The sequence below is a fragment of the Fukomys damarensis genome, unplaced genomic scaffold (assembly GCF_012274545.1).
Source record: "Fukomys damarensis isolate Sample0158 unplaced genomic scaffold, DMR_v1.0_HiC HiC_scaffold_17, whole genome shotgun sequence".
Taxonomy (NCBI): domain Eukaryota; kingdom Metazoa; phylum Chordata; class Mammalia; order Rodentia; family Bathyergidae; genus Fukomys; species Fukomys damarensis.
Genome location: NW_022900929.1, coordinates 56,116,324 through 56,141,218, shown reverse-complemented (window position 1 = coordinate 56,141,218; position 24,895 = coordinate 56,116,324). Strand labels below are relative to the sequence as shown.

The 24,895-nt window shown below is 37.9% G+C and overlaps 1 protein-coding gene across 1 annotated transcript in view; it reads right to left on the bottom strand.

The window, feature by feature from the left end:
- The window catches only part of Npas3 (neuronal PAS domain protein 3), a gene marked incomplete at its 5' end in the record, with an annotated part of 850,606 nt that overhangs the window by 429,968 nt on the left and 395,743 nt on the right, over positions 1–24,895 (bottom strand). The window contains one exon of the mRNA XM_033765310.1: positions 4,796–4,872. Coding sequence (XP_033621201.1) covers positions 4,796–4,872 — 77 coding nt within the window. The remainder of the gene's footprint in view (positions 1–4,795; positions 4,873–24,895) is intronic.

Sequence of the window (24,895 nt, the reverse complement as noted above, 5' to 3'; positions counted from 1 at the left end):
TTGAATGTAGCGCAGACATGAGCTTATGAGCTCATGGATTTCTCTACTAATCAGGGATGACAACAAAGTAGATAACTTACAGGAAGCTCCTCTTCTCCTACTCCCCAATCCCCTCCTGACCACAATACTTTTATTTAAATGAATAAGATACAAGGTCCTGAGTTTGATCTCTGGTATCACAAAAACAACAACAACAAAATAAAACAACAACAACAAAATCAAAATAACCTTTGAGTAAAAGAATAAGATATTAGACTACACAGTTCCACATAGAGTATTATATAGTCCTTCCACCCCATAAGCACTTATGTTAAAGCCAAATGATACAAAAAGTTTCTATGAAAATATCAAGACTGTATGACAACACAATGTTTGGAAGTCTTACTTACTTGAAAGCCTATATACCAAGTCACTTATATATGCCTCTAAAGCCAATAGTTACCTATATGTTTCCTTAAATCGAACTGCTTTGATTTTATTCTAAACGTAGCCAGTTATATTTGGGAGTGGTTTTGTTTTTCCTTTGAATTTACTTAATAGCATGTGTTTGCAGGACAAAATAATTATACTCATCATGGGAAGCTGGAACATGTACATACCAAATGTTAATTCTTTTTACATCTGTTATTTCTTCCCCTCCTTCCATCTCATGTTTCCCTTTCCCCTTCATCTTCCTGTTCCCTATTATCTATCTTTTATTTTGTTCTTCAATTTATTAATAGTTTGAGTTTCTCATATATGAAAAAACCATTAGATATTTAAACTTGTGTGTCATGTTTTTCCTTGTTGAGTTTATTGGTACATTTTAGGTATACAGTGCAGTTATATTCATTATTGGGATCTTGTACCTTTACATAACAGGTCTTGCTTCTCATTTTTCCCCTAGTTCCTGTCCTCCCTTCACCCCTCTTCCCCTCCCCATTTACAAACACTTCATTTCCATTTTTTCATTTTCTCATATTTTTTTCTCTTCCCTTATTAGCTTTCCCCTACCCTTCCCACTTTCCCTACACCTTTAGCCCCTTTCTTCCTATTTCACATTGTCCTTTATATCATTAGGATCTTGTTTACTATTACAGTTTATTCACACCAGAGAAACTATTCGGTATTTACACATGTGTGACTTATTTATTTCACTTAAGAATATATCCTCAATATGTATCCATTTTCCTATGAATGAATCTAATTTCTCATTCTTTATGGCTGAGTAATATTCCATAAAAACACATCTTCTTCATCCAGTTTCCAACTGATGGGCAAATGGGCAACTTGTGTGTCATTTATTTCACTTAACATTCACTTAACTCAAAGTATATCCATTTTCTAACAAAGGACTCAAACACCCTTATTTATGGAAGAGTAGAACTCAATTATGTATATATACCACATTTTCTATATTCACTCAACTACTGATAGAAATATAGGCCACTTCCCCATGAATTATCTATTATAAGTTCTACTCCATAAACATGGGTTATGAACATATCACTGCAAGATGATGTCTTTAGCTCTTTCAGGAATATACCTAGAAAGGGAATAGCTCTCTGTCAAATGAAATTTTTAGTTTTAGTTTTTTTGAGGAATCTCCATACTGTTTTCCACTGGGGAGGATTCTTGTAGGAAGGCGTTCCTCTTCTATTTCTAAATTTCCCTTTAATTTGTATGCATTGCTCTTTTTTCTGTACTCTGAAGCCAAACAGAATCTACTTAATCTTTAAAAAAACATACTCAAACATATATTAAGTCATGTGTTTTCCAAATTGAACTCTCACAGGATCTTTGCCATTCTTCATGTGTCACGATTTCTAATTCTCTTGTCAATCAATGCTGTTATTCTTCTCCACATGGCATCCAGCTGTCTAGACTTCTCTTAAGGGTGGCATCTAAGTAGTGTGACCAGAGCAAAATGAAAAAGGGTTGGAAGCCTCCCTTTAGATCTTCTGTTCTCTCAACGAACCATAATGTTAAGTGGGCACTTGAGACAGCTAATCTATATTATATTTTTATATTGAGTTGTATTCAATTTAAATTCTAAGTTTTGTCAGTTTTAAATCCTCACAATTCCTAACTCATCTTCCCCATACAACTTTAGAATCATGATTTCCACAAAGAACTCACCAGGTAATAACCTAAGGCTACTCTTCAAACACTTCTTTCACTAAATTTTAGGGACTGAGTGCTTCAGAATGTAAACAGGAGTAGTTCTGACTCACATCAGAATCAACAATGTATATGAAGTAAAATCAAACTGTAAACTAATTATTTAAATCTTGCCAGTTTTCTTTTTCATAACTATAAATTTGCATTACATAACGAATGCATTTCCTGAGAGTTGCTATACATACATAACATATCTCAATTATTTTTTCATTCTTCCCCCATCATCTCCCCTCCCTCCATCTGTTGATCTCCTTTCCTTTGAAAAAGATCTCCCTCTCTCCTACTATCTAGCTACCTTTTATTTTGATCTTTATTTATAATTTGGTTTCTCACATAAGAGAAACCATACAATAGTTAAGCTTGTATGTCTGATTCATTTCACTTAACATTATGGTCCCAAGATGCACCATTTTCCCTTATTTCTTTATGGCTGCTTAGTAAGTGCTCCAGTCTATGTAAATAGTACATTTTCTTTATCCATTCATCTTTTGATAGACATATAGACCACTTCCAAGATTCAGCTACTACCAATTTTACTGCTACAGACGTGGGTACATATAATTGTAATATGTCTAACTCTTGCAGGAAGTTATCTTTATTATTTAAATTTTAAAAATTACTATAGTAAAAGAAATTTTGTCACTGATCACCTTCAAAATACTCCCCCTTGTTCAAAATATTCCCTTCTATCAAACACACTTATCTGTCATTGTTGCCACTCCCTAGAGCAGTTCTGGAAGTCCTATTTTGGGAGTGACTTTATCATGTGTGATCACAACTACTGTAAATGCACCTGCTAAGTGTCATCCAATTGAAAGCTAGGCTTGTAAAAACATGACAGTGCGACCTCATCCAGTAGATCTGGCACTGTGTGACTCCAGGACATTCCCCAAAGTCCACATGGCCATGAAAGGTAAACCTTTTGAATTGATTCAGGACATTGAGGCAACCACAGCACTGCAACAAAAGATATTCATGAATATGGACTTCTAGAATTACTTCCAAAAGTGACAAGAATGATGAGATAAATGTGTTTGAAAGTGAGCGGGAGTATTTTGAGGAGGATTCCTGTCAATGTGTCTTTTACTGTAAAAAATTTTTTTTAAATGTAAAATATTTGCTGTAGTTTTCGATCACACCTCCTATGTTACGGCCCCCACCAAACTTGACAATGGAGATTCTGAAACACAGTATGTAGGAGAAAGGAGGACATAAAAATTTCAGCATCTAAAAACATGATTCTGTATTTGTAAAACTAATCCTAGGTTACTGCAAAGGTACATTCAAATTTTATATATGTGACAGAATAGCATCTCTCAAGGTAGGTTTCAAGAAACATCAGCTGGGTAAGCTATTTTAACAGATATTAATGGAAAATGACAAATGTGAAGTAAACAAAAATAAAGACTTCTCAAAGCCTTACATTTGAAAATGTGAATTATGATTTCTCATATCTTATGCAACATCAGAGTTACCTCAGAAGGTTTTGAGTCTGATTCAGCAGATCCTGACTGAGGCCCAAGAATATATATCCCGTGAATAACTGGGTGATTCTTAAACTACTAGCAAAAACTGCTTTGGAGCACCTCGGGGATTTGACCATGAGCTATTTTTTTTTCAAGCAGAAAGTGAGAACAGTTTTTCAGTGTGCATCTTTTAGGGAATAATACATTAGATTCAAAGTACTTTTTGACTATTTAGAAAACAAAAGCATCACTGAGATTTTTTTAAAACTCTGATTTGAGAGCTTTCTGAAGTTTATTTTTATTTAGCCACAGTTTATCTAAGAAAAACAAAACCGCCTTTTGCAAACACAAAAAACTGCCTCAATATCCACAGTATGTCTCCTTCTCAAATTCTATGTAAAAATAACTTTCACAGTAAAGGAAGGTGCGGTTGTGACATTTATCTTGAAAGCAGGAACGCTACAGGAAAGGTCCCCATGAATGAAGGCAGATGTGCTGAATCGATACCACAGTTTTAAAAAACAATATTTTGAGTAAGTAAGATGCTGAGTTTGGGTGAATCTTCTAGGGCTAAGGAACTACAATTCCATCCTAATAAATTTCACATTCACTTGTCATGAAATTCACTGGAAAATGTATTATTATTGGTCTCCTCTGCTTAAAAATTGCATCTTAAGAAACTGATTTGGGGAAGCAAATATTAGGATTGGAAGCACTTAACAAATACAAACTCAAGCAAAGAACTGAAGTTAGGCAACACATAAAAATGTCACAGTACTTTTGCAACAAAATTTGCTCTTCCAAAAACAATATGTAGCTCCAAAGACACACACATAGATCCACTTACAAATACAGCACGCATACAATTACTCTGGGAACAGCCAGTTGCTATACATTGCACATCAACTAAATAGTGCAACTCATTTAAATTATTACAGCACAAATAATACTTGCCCTCCCTTTCTCATTAATATTCTCTCAAAGGATGGCTTTCTAAAAAGAAAAAAAAAAACAAATTCATAAGAATTTCAGAATTCCAAGATAAAATAGCAACAAATACACATCTGAAATTAAAAATATTTATAAATACTTCAAACATTTATAAAAAGCATAAAGATACAGATTTTTTTGGTTAAATAAAAGCAAATTTCTTTTTCTTTTAAAGGTACCTGTAAAATGTGACTTCCCAAATGTGCTTCAAATACCTCAATGGCTAGTGCACTGGGGCTTCTCCTTCGTTGTGCACCTATAACTTAAAAAAAAAAGAAAGAAAGAAAGAAAAGGAAGAAAAACAATTAAGTTGGAGTTCTAATTTCAGAACATCAGCTTTATTTCTGTCCAACTGAACCATTACCCAATAATGATATCAATGAGATCTGAAAGAAATACCACCCAGTATTAATTTTAATTCTGAGTTGTCAGAACATAAGCATTGTATAGGTTGAATATTAACTCCCAGAAACATTAAAAAACAAAAGAAAACCAAACACCATACCCAGACTTTTAAAAATTCCTTTTGTTCTTCCTAGTATATTAGAGCAAAACCACAAATGATCATATTCCATTAAGATAAATTAGTACATTGTTTTTCTTAAAATTAAGGTATTGATATTTTTTAAGCATCTAAAAATTACTTTTCATCTAAACTTGTCACAACTTTTATGCTAAGAAATAATAAATACAGCATTTATTATACCGTCTAATGTAATAACTATGACAGTTTAATAAAAGCAATAAATCAATAAGAGATTCTCATTAATGACCATTTGCCCTAGTGAGAAGTGGCCCATGATAGCTGAATTTCATAGTTACTGAATATTCACTTGTAACTTGTGCTACAGGACCATCTGGGAGTACACATGGGCTCTCTGCCAGAATGTGCCCGATCATGTCAGTGACTGTCCTTACCCGAGGTTCCCAAACACTGCCATGTTCCTACTAACTAGGAGGTAGTTATTCCCTTCCTGGAACACTCCATAAGCCCTGCCTGCAGGCATCTGCCACTCACAAAACCCCCATAATCCTTAACAAAACAGGGCTTAAGGCATGATCGTTGGGGACCCAGAAGGGAGGGTCTCCTCTCTGAAACTTTGTAAAACATGGGATGCCAATTTACTTTTAAACATGTACCTCTGGTTTGTTCTTTGTAATTGCCAAGCATCATAAAATTGCTTCATAGTGATTTATAAAAGATTCAAATCTTTCTCATATTTCCAACAAGTAAATTCTCCATGTCCTCTTGCTTTTCATGAAAAATTGTATTACAAACTTCTGCTTTTTCAAGCAGATACTACTAATTGAAAATAATATCAAAAGCCTGTATTTCTGATTTCTAAACATACTTTCAGCTAGTTGACAAGAAAATTCCAGCAAAATACTGCAGGGAGAATTTTGTTTCATTTCAGTTACTGAGTCGGTTCGTTGAATTCATAATTTAGTAGGGATTATAATATAAATACACTTATTTATTGTGCTGTGCAAAAGTAGCAGGTTTACCACTGCAACATCAGAAAGGCACTTTGAAAATAGCCTGAGTGTTAAGTACCCTTATTACTGGCTAGAGAAAAAAGAAAAGAACATTTTTTTCAATGGAAGAATTTATAAATATAATTGAAGAGTGATTATTATTAAAGAATATTTCAGCTGAAAGGAACCGTAAGAGATTTCTACTCCAGCATCCTTGTTTGCTTGAGAAGCAAAACATACAACTAAAGTAATAATTTTAAAACAGAAAAATCAGATTTCTATCTCAAGATTAATCTTTATCATAAGCCTAGACATAAGATTTTAAATATTTTAATATTCAAATATATTTAAGACAGCACTACTGTGCGTGTGTGCGTGTGTATGGGTTTGTGATTAATTTCCTATTCTAACATGCACATTACTCCCTTCAAAACTCCTTTGGCATTTTTGATAATGCAGCTGTCTTGCTGAATACTGTTTTCAGTTTCTAGAGTGTTAATTGCACATTATGGTAGCTTGGTGTGAATGATCCCACATGAATAAATCTGCAGCCTTTTTTTTTTAAGATTATGGGGGTGGGTAGCTTTTGGGAGAGAGAAGGGGGAGTTGAAAGACTTCTAGACTGTCCACTCTCTTTTTGAGGCAGTAATTGTGGTTCAGAAAGCTTATTAACAGTTCATAATTTGGGGGGCACTTCAGGGCTTTCAATTACAAAGTTCAAAATAAAACACTGTACCTCATTTAAAAATGTACCAATTATAGACAATATAAGCTTGTCTACAAATAACTGGATGGGGAGGGGGACAAAACAGCAATAGCCACTAATGTATAGGGGACCCTAAAATATCACAAGAAATGTTCAGACCCACGAAGCAAGCTCCAATAACAACAGATGGTAGCTCAAATGCCTTCTAGAAGCTCAAGAAACAGTTGCCTTGAATAACATGTAGGGGTTGTTGAAGCTAGGTCATAGCTGGCCTTTCTTTCCTTGAGTTATTCCCACTAGGGCTCAGGCTGCTCTCCAAATAAATGTTTTCATCAGGGCTTGCATGCATGAGTCCTATCTGCAGTTATTCTTTGTTCTTCAAATCTCTAGAAACCAAAGTGCACACACCCATACATGCTAGCATAATATGCAAGTGTCTTGTAAGTAGTTTCATGCTATTCTACTCAATGGCATTTTTATGGCACTAGAACTTCTCTTGATTTATATGTTTTTCACTTATGCAGGTGATGTGGGGCTGTAATGACAGTTCCTAATTTTACAACCAACATAAATATGTTAAGCAGGAGCCCATTACGCCTCTGGTAGGAGCACTGCTTTAACTCTGGCATTATTGGTAACTGAATAGATGTTAAATACAGATTTCTTATCTTGCACTTAACCTATCATATTTGGCATTTTCAGGCTTGAGACACTGATAATTCAGGAACAATGTAAACATAGTTACTTCGGTTCTCTGTTTTAATCTTACTGTGTTTACAAAGGATCATTAATGCTTGAAGAAGATCTAAAGGACATTTTCTCTTATGAGAATCATGCTGTATGAAGCTTTCTTAGATTTCTCTGTTTTCAAAATTGACTATTTGAAATCTTTTGATAGCCCAGATACAATATATACTTATTCCTGATGAACAATCACTTTCATCTCAGCTGCTTACATATTTCATTTTTTTGTTCAATTAAGAGATTACTATTGTAAAACCTAAATAATACTAAATCAGTCAATTCACACACACACACACACACACACACACACACAAACACACACACACACACCCCGGCACAGAAGACATTGCCAAATTTAAAAAAAGATATAATTCCTTGTCTATGAAGATTATATCACTAACTTACTGATAGGAGAGCTGTATAATTTGAACAGCTCATATAAACTATTAAAAGAAAAAATCAAACAATAATTCAACTGAAAATTATATTCAATATTTGCTCACTTGATGCTGAAAATCTCTAGCTACTATAAGGATTATGGACCCTCACAGTTTGAAAGACAATTTTAAGCAATTTAAAACTAAACTAGGCACAGTATACAATTATGATCAAGAAGCACCACAATTCTAGTACCTACCGTATTTTACAAGAGTTAAAAATAGAGCACCTCAAGTGTTGAGACTTTAAATAGAAAATATGAAAGGAGAAAGGTTTTTGTTTTTTTTTTAACTTTAAAAGTTCAACTAAGGAAATCCTGATCAGCTGTTTTAGACTTCCAAAATAATCTGAGGAGTCACTAGGACTGTATTTGGCCTTACTCTCAACAAAAAGTAGAATATACAGAAGGAGAACACAGTCTACAAAATCAGTTTTATCCCTCATCAGTAGCAGCAACAGCGTTCTAATCTGGACTCTTCAGCATAACCTCACAGGGTGGTCTTTGAGAATTCCGTGCAATAAAAAGACAATCTCTCTTTCAGAAATCCACCACACACACCCAGTCATCTTCCTGACCAGTGCTCCTCTCCTCCAGGGATGCACAAATGTGAGGAAGGCTGAGGATTAGCACTCAGTGGGTATTTGACCTATTCAGGCAAAAGGTCAACTTGCCATGGAAGAACTCATTACAAAACAGAAAGAGGACAGCTCAGTGGACACACATAACGAGAGGGGAAAGACATGAGCCCTAGTAGCCTATGTCCTGCCTTGCTCTTTCTCTCACAGCCCTCCCCAAGTTGACCCTTTAGCAGCACAGTCCATTGAGGGAAGGCAGGTGGTAGGCCCCAGGCCACAGGAAAGCAACAGAGGGGCTTTCTTTTGAAGAGATCCCTTGGAAAAGACATCCCAAGGTGTATTAGGTGTGACATAGTGAGGCAGAATGTCTAGTAGTTTGTTTTATTAGGAAAAGCTAGCACAGGCAGATCAAGAGGATCATTGCTGAGGGACTTTCTTAACTACTCCTAATACTCTGGGGAGCAGCAGGTGAATGCCACCCTGAAGTTCTGGGGGTAGAATCTCAAGGCTGAAATCATCCACTCAGCAAAAAGGCAAGCTTTGTGCCAGCTCAATTCTGATGTTTGCTCTCTGAATCCTTCATCTAAGGAGGAGCAAGGATGTGTTCCCACACTGGGCTCAGCGGGGGGAAGGCCATAGGACATGCTTAATGGAATCCCTAGACATCATTCCCTGGGCTTTATTAGCACTTGGGCTAAGCAGAGTCAGAGTTTGGGAAAGACTAGAGTATAGAATGCATAACGAGTCTTCTCATGGCTACAGAAGAAAAGCGAAGGGGATTTCTCTTGAAGAATCTCAATTAGTCTACTCACTGCAAGGCTAAGGAAGCCAGGTAAGGTTTCTCAGGAAGGGGCCTCAGAAGTTTAAGAGGTACGTATTAATGTGTGTGTCTGTGTTTTCCCATCAAAATCAACATTTCCATGTCTGCAGCTAATATGGCTATGGAAGAAAAGCGAAGGGGATTTCTCTTGAAGAATCTCAATTAGTCTCCTCACTGCAGGGCTAAGGAAGCCAGGTGAGGTTTCTCAGGAAGGGGCCTCAGAAGTTTAAGAGGTACGTATTAGATAGATAGAGATAGAGAGAGAGAGAGAGAGAGAGAGAGAGAGAGAGAGAGAGAGAGTGTGTGAGTGTGTGTGTGTGTGTGTGTGTGTGTGTTTCTATCAAAATCAACATTTCCATGTCTGCAGGTAATATGGGAGTAAATCTTCCTTCTGAATCTGGCCCTCACAGTCCTACCTACTGCTTAAGATCACAAATTGCATCCTTTCAACACTGAAGTCCTCAGCCATTTGTGTATGCCTTTGACATAGGGATTTCGGTTTTGAGAAGAGACACAGAGGCAGGGCTAGGTTCCAGCTTAGCCCATATAGCAGTGCTATAATTAAAACTCTGCCATAGAAAGCATTTGAACACTGTGGAAATCATGCAGAGTTTTCATGCAATATGTCTTATAAATATCGAAAAACAAATAAGAAGGCTTTTTGATGCACTTTCACCAATATTAGTAACTGCTTTTTAAAATGTAGGATGAGATGACCAGAGAAGAGAAATAAGAAAAAGCACTGTTAATCAGGCATGTGAAGGCTGATTAAATATGAATACAAAGATTAAAAATTCCTATATTTTGGAATCGTACACATCAGGTTTATTAGGGGAATTTTTACAATTAAAAGTCCATCTTCATAATTCATATCTTAGAACCTATTAGCTAGTACTACCAATTTAGACAAAAAGGTATTTAATCTAAGAATATAAGAGAAATTTTAAGTAGTCTTGTGTTGACTCAAAATTCTTTGATGTAACATTTATTTAAATTTCTCCCACAATTTAAGTATGGGCTAAAGGCAGTAGGGAGAATTAGGGATGATACAACTATGAACGTTTTAATACTTACAAATACATTTATGATGTTGAGAGAAAAATAAGAAATCACATCTACTCAAAAGAAACCAAATTTTTCTCTCTCTCTCTCTCTCTCTCTCTATCTATCTATCTATCTATATATATATATATAGCTTGAAATACTAAAGAATTAAAGGAAAATTTGCCATTTTTAATAGCAAGGGTCTCATTTTCTTAATAATTAACTAGCATTTATGTGACTTTTAACAACCTGTCTTTGCAAACAGCAGCCCTCTAAATGTGAAACAGCACCCCAATATCACTGTAATAAGTCTTGACAATATTTTCTTGTATTTGATCAGCAACAAATTATAGGGACTTCATTTTAGCACTGTTTTCATTTTAAAGATTTACTTTGCCTACCTCAACACTTTCCTTTTCCATGAAAAGAAAGGAGAGTTTGGAGGCAGATATTTCTTTGCCTGCAGCTGAAGAGAGAAGAAAGTGGCCTTTCTCCAGCAACCTGGTAGTTACCGTAGGAGCTACTGTGTGGCGCTCACATGGGCCACTTACAGAGAAATTGAGCTTCTGTATGGGAGAACCTGCACTTCCCCTTGACAATAGAATTCCTAATAGTGGGTTAAGCTGCTGTCTGGAATCACAGCATCTCAGCGAATGAAGAAGCCCTGACAGTCAGTGTCCCTGAGGTTGGATCCTCAGAAAAATGCAGGCATGGGTAGAGACTCAGGACGTGAGTATGTGAGGGTCAAACTCAGGGGAAGGGCAGGCTTGACCTAATGCACACGGACACACCTTGCATTCCTGGCACTCCAAAACAAACCCTTACAGACCCAAAGATTTTCAGAGTGCTTTATTTAAAATAGTTCTCATTTTTTTTCCCCAAGACCTGTCATGTAGAGGCACAAGATCCCAATGATGAATGTAACTGTACTGTATACCTAAAATGTATCAAGACCCAAGACCTGTCATGTAGAGGCACAAGATCCCAATGATGAATGTAACTGTACTGTATACCTAAAATGTACCAATAAACTCAATGCGGGAAAAAAATAAATAGTTTTCACTCTGTCATTCCAATTTTACTTTTTATATTATTAAAAATAACCCTCATTTTACATACATGCATGTGCACCAAAAAAAGGGCACTTTTTAAAAAGACTGTAACCTTAACAACTTAAATGATAGCCAGTGCTTTTCTGAGTATATTTATTAGCTTTACTAACTTGATGAGGAGTTAACCATTTAATTTCATTTGCACAGTAGAGGGAAGGAGAATTTCCTTTTTCTTTATAAAATAAGTAACAGGTAAGAAATTAGTCATGTGTTTGTAGATACGAAATATAAAGGGTTGTATACCTATCCTCAATACAGGGAAATTTGAAGGGCGAGACATTCACAAAATGACTTCAGAATAAAGAGTATAGGAGTCTTTGAGTAGCAGGGTGTTGAGTCTTATCTAACATGAGCTAAGCAAGGTGACATATCCTAATTTATTCTGGCTCAGGGTAACAGCAGCAAACACTTTGATCCTTACTGTGAGATAGGCACTCTGCTAGTGGTCAGGACCAAGACACCGTCCATGAGCAAGGTTGTTCCCCACGGTGAAGAATTCTGTAAGTCATGCAGAGTAGGCCTCACAGACATTGCCCAGAACCCAAGGCTGACCAGGAGTGTGTTTTCATTTAAAGTGCCCCTTTGGCTCTTTTTCTTTATTTTTTTCCTTAATATTGACTATTGAACCCAGGACCTCTGCACTCAGTTATATTCTCAGCCCTTCTCACTTTCTTTTTTCTTTTTTTTTTTTTTTATTCTGAGACAAGATTTCACTAAGTCACTGAGTTACCCAGATAGGGTTTGACTTGTGATCCTCCTGTCCAAGCCTCCCAGAGTGCTGGGATTATAAGCATGCGTGGCTAAGAAAATATTCACTTTCAGAGTACAATCTTCACGCTCTGATCTGGGTCTGCTTATTCTGTTCTTGTTTAAATTCCTCTTTTCATGAGAACTTTCTGCTAGACTGCCTACTAAGTATGTTAGGTTAGAAATACCATGTGTCTCTCATGAACTAAGCCACAATTCATAGAAGAATACCAAGTACTCTCTGATCACACTCCCCAAGGAAAAACAGGACAGATCAGATATGAGACTTTAATATGGTACTAACTTTGTGAAATTTAGTATTTGTTCTTTAACTGGTAAAAGTTACCTTTGCCACAAATACTCTAAAATTTTTTTGACTAGTATAAATTTTTAATGGAGGTTAGATATGGTATGCTTCCTTAGAGGGAAAAGGGATTATTATACTTTCATTTTGCAAACTGTCTTAAAATCTTATGTGCTAAGTGCTGCTTTCTGGCTGCGACCCGCCCTGACCTCAGCAGCACTCAGCAGCAGGACCATGCCCAGCACAGAGTGGAGATTACCAGTAGTCAGTGCATGTCAGTTGCACTTACTGAGAAGAGAAGAGGTCCACATCTGTTATCTTGATTTTTTTTTTTTTTCAGGCTGATCCTTTCACTCAGATCCCAAAGCTTCATGTTATGACATTTGTACCATCTGCTACGAATACTGAGGTAAGTCAGGCAGACCTTATTACTTCCAGTCTAATGCTCTATCCATTCTTTGAACATTCCTAGGCGACTGATATGACAGGGAACTAAGAAATGTTGGCTCTGCAAGAAGTTCTGTGTGCTTCTGTGGGAAAAAGAAGGCAATGTCTCTTGTCCTCTCCCTCTTCTCTCTCCCATTCCACCATTCGAGCACTCAGTCATCCTCTCTGTCGGTCCTTCTCCCTTTCTTGCCACCATCTTTTTTTCCTCTGGCTTTTGGACCACACCAATTCTTGGCAGAATGTTCAGTAACTTACTTTCTGCCAAACGAACAGTCAGCATAAATAGTTTGTGAGATAGTGCAGGGTTGGTCCAAAGGATACAAGGCTCTACTTATAAACAGCACCTGCTTTTGAAGCTAATGTAATCAATTCCCCAAATGCTACAATCTCAAGCTTTGGTATTCCATTTATCTACTCAAAGTTTAATGAAGGCTTACGATATGAAAGATCCTAATTCCACTGACCTTAGTGCTAGAGTTGTAAGCCGGGCTCTCATTCCCATGTCTAGATATATTAGCAGAAGAAAGCTAAAAAAGCATCTATGCATAATGTTTGTTGAGCCTCTCCTCTGTGCCAAGAACTGTATCCAAGGATAAAGAAATGACGAGGTTGCATGTTGATCCTCCTGGTGACAAGAACTCAGAGGGGAGACTGAGGCATACACAAATGAATAAAATGCAGGAAAGTGCAACTCAATTCAGGGTAATGGAGGGAGAAGAAATGTCAGGAAAGGCTTCAGAATAGGATTCTGTTGAAACTGGGGTTTGGAGGATGAAGTCACATACTCGGATATACTCAAGAAAGGAAGGCAAGGGTGAATATACATTAACACAGCTACACATGCAAGGCCCCACACTTACACCCACCATTGGGTCCACTCCAACCTGCTTTCCTTAAGCTGCAACACCAATGGTCGGTCTATCACACTGTCAGACACTTGCCCTCAGGAGGCCCAATGTCCACTCAGTGTTACCCAAAAACCCTCACTTTACACTTTTACCTCCCGTTTTATTAAAGCATCACTGCCTACATCAATGCCTCCGAAACACACATCCACATGACAGCATCCAGCTGGGTACCATATGAAGCAATCCTATCACCAGACTATTATGTCATTTCAGAGTTCTGAATGGAACTATCATGACTCACACATGTTCCCTATTGTAGGATAAATGATTCACCCAGGATGCTGCCTGTCCTGCCTACTTGGACAAGGAGCTCACTGGGAAGACTTGTATTATGGGGAGCTGGTTGTGCACAGGCTTCTAGAATCGGGCACACTGTTTCAGATCTTCCCTTTATCCCTAATTAACTGGGTGGTATTGAAAAATTAGGCTCTGTAAACCTCAATTTCTCAATCTTTCAAAATAGTAAATGCCTCCTAGAGCAGTTGTAAGGACACGTCAAAGGCCTTGCCCCATTTTAATCTTCCTACTAGAGCTTTCATGGCATCTTTGTCTCCCAGATGTTACCTTCACAAGCCAGGTGCATCACTTTGTGCACTGCTGAAATACTAGCGATTAGAATAGGACCCAGAACCCAGAGTTACACAAGAAATACTTGTGAATAAATGAACATTGCAGAGCACAGCCCCTAGCCCCAGGAGTCACTCAGTCCACACAAGCTCTTCCCCTTTTGTCATGAAAAGCAGAGAGTAGGCTGAAGATGATTTCATTAAAACTATATTTATCCCAATTTTAACAGGAATCTTTAGGACTTTTTGTCCCTGTGTATTGTTGCCAGCTTCCGCCTTTTCTAAGCTAAGATATCAAATCCACAGTGTCATCACAAATTCCATGAGCCAAGTGCAGCCAGGGCCTCAAACCAGTGCAAACACTTCACACACACTTGGGCAAAAAGCCAGCAAGTCACTGAGTGTCAGCAACTGCCCACTGAATTTCTTTTGAAGGATTCACTCGCGTCCTATGCTAGCAGCAACTGGCATTGATTTTAAGATACTGAGTGCCTCAGACATAACTTGATTAAACATACACAGTTGCTACCACAGGAAACCAAAATCAGCTCTTATAACTCCACCACCTTTCTTCTCATTTCATATAAACCAAAGGTCACAAAATTATCATTGCTAAGCAGGATCTAAGTCTCTCTTATAACAGCAGTTCTAGGTCTGCACTGCCATTCCATTCCACTCCATCTGCCTATTGCAGACTTACAGAAGGGACAATTCAGGCAAACTTAGAAAACTTAGAGCAATGGGTATAATTTAGAGTGGGCTAATGAGTTAACAAATGACTATCGAATTTGAAATCCAAACAAGATACAAGGATAACCTGGTGTGAATGTTCCCACCATGAAAAACATTTAGGAGTAAAACTTGAAGACTTGCCATTTAAATTCAAGCCTGAGCTCAGCCACTGTCTATCAGAGGATCTTAACATGGTTCTTTCTTTGGATAATGAAGCTATTAAAGTAAACCCTTCTCCTATTATTCAAATATAAACCTTTGCATATACAATTACAGAAAAATTCAGACAAACCCACCTACAGATTCCAGTTCAATAATTCCTGCTTTAAGTAAGAGCAAGGCATCCACCTATACACTGTACCATCAGTGGAAGTGAACAAGTGATTCACTGAATGAATGAGTGAGTAATCAAATGAATGAATGCACGAAGATGCAGGGAAGAGAGAATGCACAACTATAACAGACACTTGTATTCTGTGTGAAGACTGTGAGACTGAAAGAAGCAGCCAGTTAGTGGGTTTATTCACAAAAATTGCCTTGTGGAATTATACACTGCTCCTCCCCTTCTAAATGCAGACAGAGGGAGGAAAGGAAAAGGAGATAATGAAGGTTTGCAAATGAAGTGGGTACAACTGTGCAATCAATCAACATTTTCTGAAAAAGAATCTGCATCACTTGCCAAAAATCTGAACTGAATAACTGAACCAGAATTCTGATGAGAACGGACTTTGCCACTAGCCAGTCATTTTTATCTGTCTTCCAGCTGCCTTGCTTCTCTTTTCCAGAAGCCCTGGATCTCTTCAGTGTGGTGAGTTCAAGCACAGGAATTTCTTTAACCACGGTCAAATGCATACCCTGCGTCTATTCTCTTAGTAAGCCTTTACTGAATGATTCTTCTATTTTGGGTACTATGTAGTTGGAAATCATTCATCTACATATTCATTGAGAGCCTACCAAGTGCCAGGTGACAGGCCGTATGACAGTGAACAAAGGAAACAGACAAGTAGCCCTGCATGGAGCTGAAATTCTAGTAGGAGAGTCAGACAACAGGATCAATAATAGCAATAGATGCACAAGTAGACGTGGGCAGCAGTATGAAAGAAAGCAAAGGGAAGAGAAACACGTGGCAGAGGTTTCTGTATGAGGATGGAAGATTAGGGAAGACCTCTCTGAGAGTATAAAATCTGAGTAGGCATAAGAGTAAAGTAAAAGAGTGTGACGTTCCCGTGAAGGGGGAAAAAGCATAAAGGCTCTACAATAGAAGATTACCATGTTTAAAAAACTGTCAAGAGCCATCATCCTTAAAGAACTTACAATGTCCTGAGATAGTAGTAAAGTCATGACTGACTGATACATGAGAAAGAATACCTACCTCTAGTCAAACTCAAAGCAGCCAGAGAGAAGGTGCCTGTACTAGAAATGAGTATAATCTTAACAGGAAAATAGATTTAGTGGAGAAGCTGAGGTAGAGAGAGGATTGTATATACTGGCACTGTTGAACAAGACACGGGGCAGTCATGTGTAGGGGAAAAAAGGCAGAGGCAGCTGTAAGCCCAATTGCAGTAGATCTCAAGCACTGCACAGAAGTTCATAGTCAACACACAGCTATGAAAATCTATGAAAAGTCTGAGCAGGTAGGCACATGAGCATGGGTGTATGCTGTATCAGCAGGGTAGTATGCAGACAGAACTATGATTGGAGGATGGCTGACAGGGTGGCCACTGCAGAGTCTAGGCAAGAAAGGATAAGGAACTGACTCTAGTATATAAGTTTATGAGCCTGTATACAGAGTTAAATTCTAAAGGTATTGTGAGAGCTTTGACTGGTAAAGGATAAGAGACAGCTGAGTATGAATTCCTGGGTTAGCACACACTATTCCATCATTCCCAGCAATAAGACATTTCAGTTTATTTTTATTTTTTGCAGAGGGGGAGTTCCAATTTTTTATTTTAAACTCAGGATCTTGCTTCATACAAAAAGTCATTATAGAAACAAGAGCAGAATTCAAATTTTGACTTGTAAATATTACTCAGGCAGCAACTTAGTCAATCACAGGATTTCAAAAAAGTACATCCCAGGGGCAACCCATTTCCTGGCCCCGCCTTCTGAGAGAAGCTTTCTTTCTCTCAATAAATTTTTGCTACTGTTAAAAAAAAAGTGCATACCAATTGGTTTGCATGGTTGGGACTTCTCTCTAACACGGTTGTTCAATGTAAAATTTTACAACAAACTTTCACTTTATATAAAATATAAACATTAGCCAATGAGTACATTTTATCAAATTTTAGGAGACAGTATTAAGAAGATGGGATGGTCAAACCCATCAAGATGTTCATTGGACTTGAGCTGAGAGTTCGGTTTCTGGCAGAGACGAAGATTTAGCTGCAAATCATTAGCATTCAAGTGACACCAGCAGCAGCGGGAGGGCTGAATGGGAGGCCGGGCTGGGTGCCCAGCCTAGGGAACATCTGCATGTAGAGGCACACAGAGGAAAGGGAGCCAGAAATGAATGAGAATGAATGAGCCAGAAAGGTAGGAGGAGGACAGGAAGGCAGTGGTGTCCCAGAACGCAGAGGAAGACAGCCTTGAAAAGGGAGATCCATTAACTGTCAAACGTGGTGGGGGACACCAAAGACATCAGCAGGGACTCTGCAATCAGGTGAGGAGCAATTGATAAATGAAAATTATGATTTATGCACTTTAAGGTTTTTTTCTAGAAATTTGGAAGAATAAAATACAAAAAGCGTCCAAAAAGAGTAATGGGGAAATGTTCAGGGAGAAGTTTTCAAAGTACTCTGGGATGCTTACACTGAGAAAAATAAGAGCAAAAAAATCATGAAAGGGAGAAAGAAGCAAAACCTTCTAAAGAAGTCACAAAACTGCCTGGAATTTAGGTAAAACTGACAAACAGACAACACAATTTTTAAATTTTTTATACTTTAGTATAACCAGAATCTACAAAATGATGTACCATGGGGATGGTGGCCAGGCCCACTCAGTGCAGATCTCAAATTGTAGTTGACAGTTAACACAATAATCTGCAATCCATGTTCATAAGTTATGTTTCAATAGGCAAAGCTGCCTCAACACAGCTCAACTCAAGTCATCATGGAGTCCTCTCTAACCTCTGTCCTCCCTAAACCCATTAACGAATCTCCATTCTGTGGGTTCTTGCAGCCTCATTGTTTTAGAGCTGCCTCTCTCCTCCTTGGTTTTCTCCACTGTGTAAGCAGGAAAACAAGCAATCCTCCCAAGGAACCACTGCTGTGACTTTCCTGACAGATTCAGGAAGACACAAAACTCCATATACACAGCTTACTAAAGTCAAAATGCTAGAAAACGTGCAAGACCCACTTTGTGTTAATGCTGTTTTGAGGCCTCTCCCTTGCTTCATGCTGTCATAATGGTCCTTCCCTTCCCTCATCAACAAAGATGTTCTCTCTCAGTCTAGCTGGCCCCAAGACTGTCTGTCTTTGAATCTCTTGCCATGGCAAAAGCTCTTTAAATATCATAAATAGAGAAATAATTCAAACTGTTTTGGAGGCCCTACAACTTCTACCTCATAAAAGCGACGTCTTTCTCCTTGTAGCCAAGATCTGTCAAGTACCCACAGCCAAGTGTTGGAAGAAATGAGTAACACACCAAGAATATTACACTGTATAATATAAAAACTAAAATACCTTTATTTCTTGAAAAAGGATTGAAAGAAGAAAGAAACCTCATTGTTTCCCAAGAGATAGTTCTCACAGAAGCAATCACCTCACCTGCAGTGAGGCTGAATTTTCCAAGTGACAGGAGGGAAAGATAATTTTCATGGAATTTCAAAAATACTGTTTATATGAACCTTATCCTTAGTACCCCAGAGCAAATACTAAATGCTCCCTTTAGCTTTTCTCTTTTCTATTTCTCAGAGAAAGCTTGGTCTGGGGTTCTCAGAATCTGAGAGAGAACATATAGCCACTTTCATTTTCTTGGAGCAAATTCACTGTTATTCATTTGTAGCATTGTTACTATCTTGTTTCTCCAGACTTCTATCCATAGTTCAGATGACATAAGTTCCATCTATCATAAGTTTGTAAACCTCATGTACTGTTTTCACTCCTTTAGAAGAACTTTCATAGTAAACACCAACCAAAGACTAGCTTTGTCCTCTGCACATCTTTTGAATACTGAAATTTATATTCATCTTTGTGTATAAGTATTTAAGATTACTTGAAAAGATGGGGAGGCACCTCTAATTTAGTAAGAAAATCATAGTTCTTGGGAAAAGAGACTTTCATTTCTAGTAACAGCTTTCTCATCTGTTTGTTAGTGAACCTGGATGAGACATTTGACACCTATGTATTAGTTTCTTCATTCTGAAGAATACAATAATACCCTGTTCAAGGAGTTACATCAAAGTTACATGTCAATGTTTGCAACAGTTATCTAGCACATACCTAGTAAACAGTTAAGAGAAGAATTTAATTTGGTCTGGATTGTTAATCTCTATAGTGAGATAAAATGTGTGCCAATAAACTTTTTCGATGAGGATTAAAGTCACCATGGTAGGATTAAACAGAAAACTCTTTTGTCACTTCTTAGGTTGTGTGAGGCATTGAGCCAGTAAGGAAAAAAACCTTGATAAATGGTCTCCAGAGAGATGAACATATTATCTACTTCAACACAATGTTCAGGGATTAAATGAGATATATAAAGAGTCTAGTACACTTCCTGACACATTAGAACTGTTCCTTAAATATGGGTTCCTTTCTCCTTCCTCAAAGATTTGAATTCTAGTAATATTTTTAAATTAAAAAATAAAACTTGGAGATTTTGCAGTGTAAATTACTTTGCGAGCTTATCCTTGTTCACAAATAGGAATAATTAAAATGGTCATTAGAGATAGACTATCTTGGTGTATATGAAAATCCTTACATATAGTTGAAACTTTGATTCTCCATTATGGTTTTTTTTTAGCATAAAAGCCTTTCATGAGAGCACAGGAAGAAAAGCAGTATTTTGTGGTTGCTTTAGGTATATGCATACACATGCTATATCTATTTACATATTTTAAAATCTGCAGTTATAGTCTCAACTTGTAAAAAAATTAGAAATGTGGAGAGTATTGAGACAGTGTTGGCGGAATTACAACCACCTAATGCAGGGACACATGCTCATGCACTCCTACTAGAGAAATAACAGTGGCACAAAGATTATCTTTTATTTTGTGCCAAGAGAGTCACACAGTAGATGAAACTAAACAGCCCATGACATCCTACCCTCTGTGGTGTGGTCCTGTTTGGCCATCTTTTGTTTGTTGAGACTCACCTAGGCAGCAGGTGTGGTACTACAAGGCCATGGGTATCAGATTACTGACTAGGGAATATTTCCAAAGTGCACAGCAGACTGCTGACTGACCCTAGGTCATCAAATGCAGCAATCTTCTCTATTACACCTGTAAGAGCTAAAAATAAAAGAAAGCCAATTTCCAATTTTTTAAAACCACATTTGACTAGAGACTTTTTTAACAAAGCCTCCATATATATCAGTCAGAGAGCTTGGCAAGCTTGTATGGAGTCTATTAAAGGGGGAATAAGGTTCATGAATTTCAAGCTTGGAGGGCTCTAATTACTTCATGCTCAAACTTTAACTACAAAACTCAGATAAATCGCTGCACTAAAACCATAGAAGATCCTCCACCTGATTTGTGCCAGTGCATCTAAAACTCAGTGAGGCTGATCCCAGCGAGGTTTTTCAAATCAGTCCTAAGGGACATTCTTCTGGACCTGTTTCTAATGAATATGTTCGGATTACTTAGATGTTTTGGTAAAGCTACCCAGAGTAAATTAGACCATCTGAAATTTTATTAGCCGCAAAACATTATAGCAGTCAGTCATACAGGCCAAGAATACTAGGGAAATTAAAGTCATTTTAAGTATCTATTAGCCAGGTACCAGGAATCTGTTTCAAGGCCTGGCTTGTAGTTGTTAACATTAAACTAATTGGCTAATAGTTACAGCTGTCTCTTCAGTGTTTTTGTTCTGAAGAGGTGTGTCCCTGTCTCCCTGACTTGGACTAATTTATGTATACCCGGGGGGGGGTGTCCTATATTTATTCTAGTTCCATGTTTGAGTTGGATTCAAAAGGGAAAAGAGAGAGATGGAAAATCTGGATATATAAACCATGTGAAACAGCTAAACCCGTGCTCATTTACTGACAACCTAAAAGTTGGAATTTAGCGAGCAGTTCATGCAGAAGAGAACGTAGAAAACAAACAGCACTCTCAAATATTCAAAACAACCACATTTTATTTCAAGAGGCATGGAAGAGAAATGTGGCTTCCCCTCTTCCTGGTCTAACACCCTCCATGGCTATTTATCTAGTAACAAAGTTTTATAGATGTGAAATATTTTAAGAAGTCCTTTAGAAATGGCCCGAGGTAATTTCAAACTTAACAGACCCTGTCCCACCAGAGCTCATTACAGTGAATTTTATAACAAAGTACCCTCTACTTAATTTTCAGAGCCTAGTCAAGCGTGCTAGAAATGCAGCTGCATTAAGTGCAATTAATGGTACAATAAAAGCAGTGGAGGGCTGTTTAACACCCAAGAACCAGCAGTAAACACTGGCTGCATGCTCTCCAACAGTCAGTGATGTGTCAAAGAACCTGGGGTGAGAGATTTCTGTTACCAAAGGGGGAAACGCCTCTCTGCTGCTGGAGAAAAAAATCTCTTGTCCTTCAACCATCCCAGTCAGACACCATACAAAAGGACACAAAGCTATTCCATCCACTTATGCCTTCTCTTTGAGCAGGAATCCAGCACAGTAAGCTTGTATTTTCATCAGTGAGGGAAAAGGACAAATTCAATTCCGCTACAAATGAGGCTAATAGCAAGTGACTCATAACACACAAAATGATTTGGTTTCATAACTAACAAATCTGACAGTCAAATGACAGAAAAAGGATAGAAGTCTTCAATCAGAATAGTTTTCAAACAAACCCCCGAAACAAGTAAGTCAGTTGATGGGCAAAAATAATTATAATGATGTTTACAAATCTCTTTAATGATGAAAAATCACCACTTAGGATTTGAGTATGAACGACATCCAGAAATAAGCAAAAGCCTCATGGATTGATACAATCATGGTCTGAAAAAACGATTATACATACAGTCAACCCTTGATACCCATGGAAGATTGGTTCCAGGATTGTCCTTGGATACCAAAATCCAAGGGTGCACAAGTCCCTTGTAATAAATGGCACAGAATTTATATATAAAGCTTTGTAATCCTCCCATATATTTTAAATTAGCTCTAGATTACCTGTAGCACCTAATATAATGAAGTCTACAAATAGTCATTATATTTGAGAATAATAACAAGAAAAAGTCTGTATTCATTCAGTACAGTTTTTTCTTTCTAGTATCTTCAATTCATGGTTGGTTATATTCCTGGACAGAAACTGATAAGAGAAATGACTGTATTTAACTTATGTCTGTGATTTAAATAAATCTATCATGGAAGATACTTGCTTACAGCAGTTTGTCTTAGTAGCTTCACCTGAATTCAGGGCCTTATCCTTTTACTTTCACACCTGGATAAAGCTGGTCTTTGAACAATATAAATAGGTTGGGAAGTACACTAAAGTTATATTTTTAACCAAAAATCCCTACCAACACATTATAGACAATTCTTCCTAATCCTAATATTTTTTTGTCAGGGTTGGCCTACAAAAAAGCCACAGATAATTTCCAAATTTTACTTTACTAAAAAGATACTTTTAACCTCCTTCCCCAACAAAATTCTCCCAAGAGCTTTTTTACATTTGCCTTGGTTTCCTCAGTTTCTGGGCCACTTGGGTTGAAAATGCGAATAAGCAAGGAGAAGAGTAGGAAAGCTCCAATGGCCTGGGCAGTGGGCAAGCAAAACCAGGCAGGTAGTAAGGGACAGGAGGTGGGATCTACCTCCAAGTAGAGGCACTCTAGTGACACCAAAGTCAATCCCTCATCCCCCCAAATTATAACTCTGAACAATCCCCCTCAAAGAAAGAATAAATCACCCCCAAGACAAAGTGCTGCAAACTGACATAAGAGGAAATCTACAGAGCACTGAAGAGGAACATAACCTTGGCAGAGCCGGGTTCCAGGGATGACTGTAAATGGTGGAACTACCACCTGAACAAAGAAGCTTTGCTGATTTGGAGAGGTCTTTAAAAAGCAGACAAAACTAAGCACGCTTTCAGAAAATAAACAATTCATCCTGTTTCCAAATGATCTAAAAAGACGGCTAAAACTAAATTATTTGTACTAATGGTTTCCAAACGAGGGGGGGTTCCATTACTGGCCCTCTTTAGAAGTTCTGTTAAATTACTTTCATGAAAAATAACATTAACAGCCTTCTCTGCCCACACAGGGTTTAAATAAATGTATCCATATGCAAACAATGCAGATGACGCCCCACCTCACCTCCTTTCACCCGTACCTCCGCACCTCCATTTCTGCTGCTGCTGTGGAGTTCCTATGGGGGAGGAGACCAGAGGCACGTAGAGGAGGTAGAAGCTGAGACGCTCACGTTCTAGAACCAGGTGGGCTGAGATTTCAATCATGGCTCTGCTCTTTATGGATCATTAGGGTCTTAGGCAAGGTACTTAGTCCTGCAGAACCTTGATTGCTTCCTTTCTCAGGTGCTTGCTCTCAACGAGGTTGTAAGAACTCAAGTATGCAAAGCATGGGCAGTCTCAATATATTCATGGTTTCAGATCCTCTCCCTTTGTAGGGTAGAAGATCTCTTGAGAGGAGGTAACCTCCCCAGGGATCAAAGATTCAACTAGGTCTCCAGTGCTTTGGTTATACTACTCTCTTGTCCCAGACTACCTACCAATCTTCTCAACTCCATGTATAAAAATCTTGTCATTCCAGCCTTATCCTGATCGCCCCACAAAGAGTTGGAAGCACCTTGCTCTTTTCTGAGCTCTCATATTCCTATGGTTCTGCTAATCTTCACAGTAAAGCTCACTACAGTTTCTGTGTGTGTGTGCATGTATGAGTGTGTGTACATGTTGACTTTTATTGTGACTGTTTACACTTGAAACCCAACATGCCAATAGATATTTTTGAGTGGTCTTCCCAAATACATTTAAGTTGTATTTTAAATTTAATGTTTCTTTGCCTTTTGCTGCACTGTATGAAATAACACTAGTACACCACTAGAAATTTCTGATTTAGCAAACATAATTGTTCAGAGTGTGAATCTTTTGAGTAGATAAAAAGACTGTTAATAATTTGCACCACAGCATGAATTGATGCCATGGGTTTGTCTTTCCCTGGAACCTACAAGGAAATGGGCTGCAGGAGGAGAACTGGAATCTTGATAATAAGAAAAGATTACTTTGGAGCATAGAACTCTTTCACACTGGTGAAGCTATGTCACCTCCTAATCCCCTGTGGTGGATTAAGGTGGTTAATCTTAGAACATTGGGTTTCTGTGGGCCCCAAGTAAACACTGCTAGCAGAGGAAAGGAGGCACAGTGCATTGATGGAAAGGTATCTGTAACAACTTTGACCTATTTAAAAATACTGCTCAGGCCGGGGATTTAGCTCAGCGGTTCGGTGGCCTGCCTTGCAAGCGCAAGGACCCAAGTTCAATCCCTGGTATCAAAAAAAAAAAAAAAAAAAAAA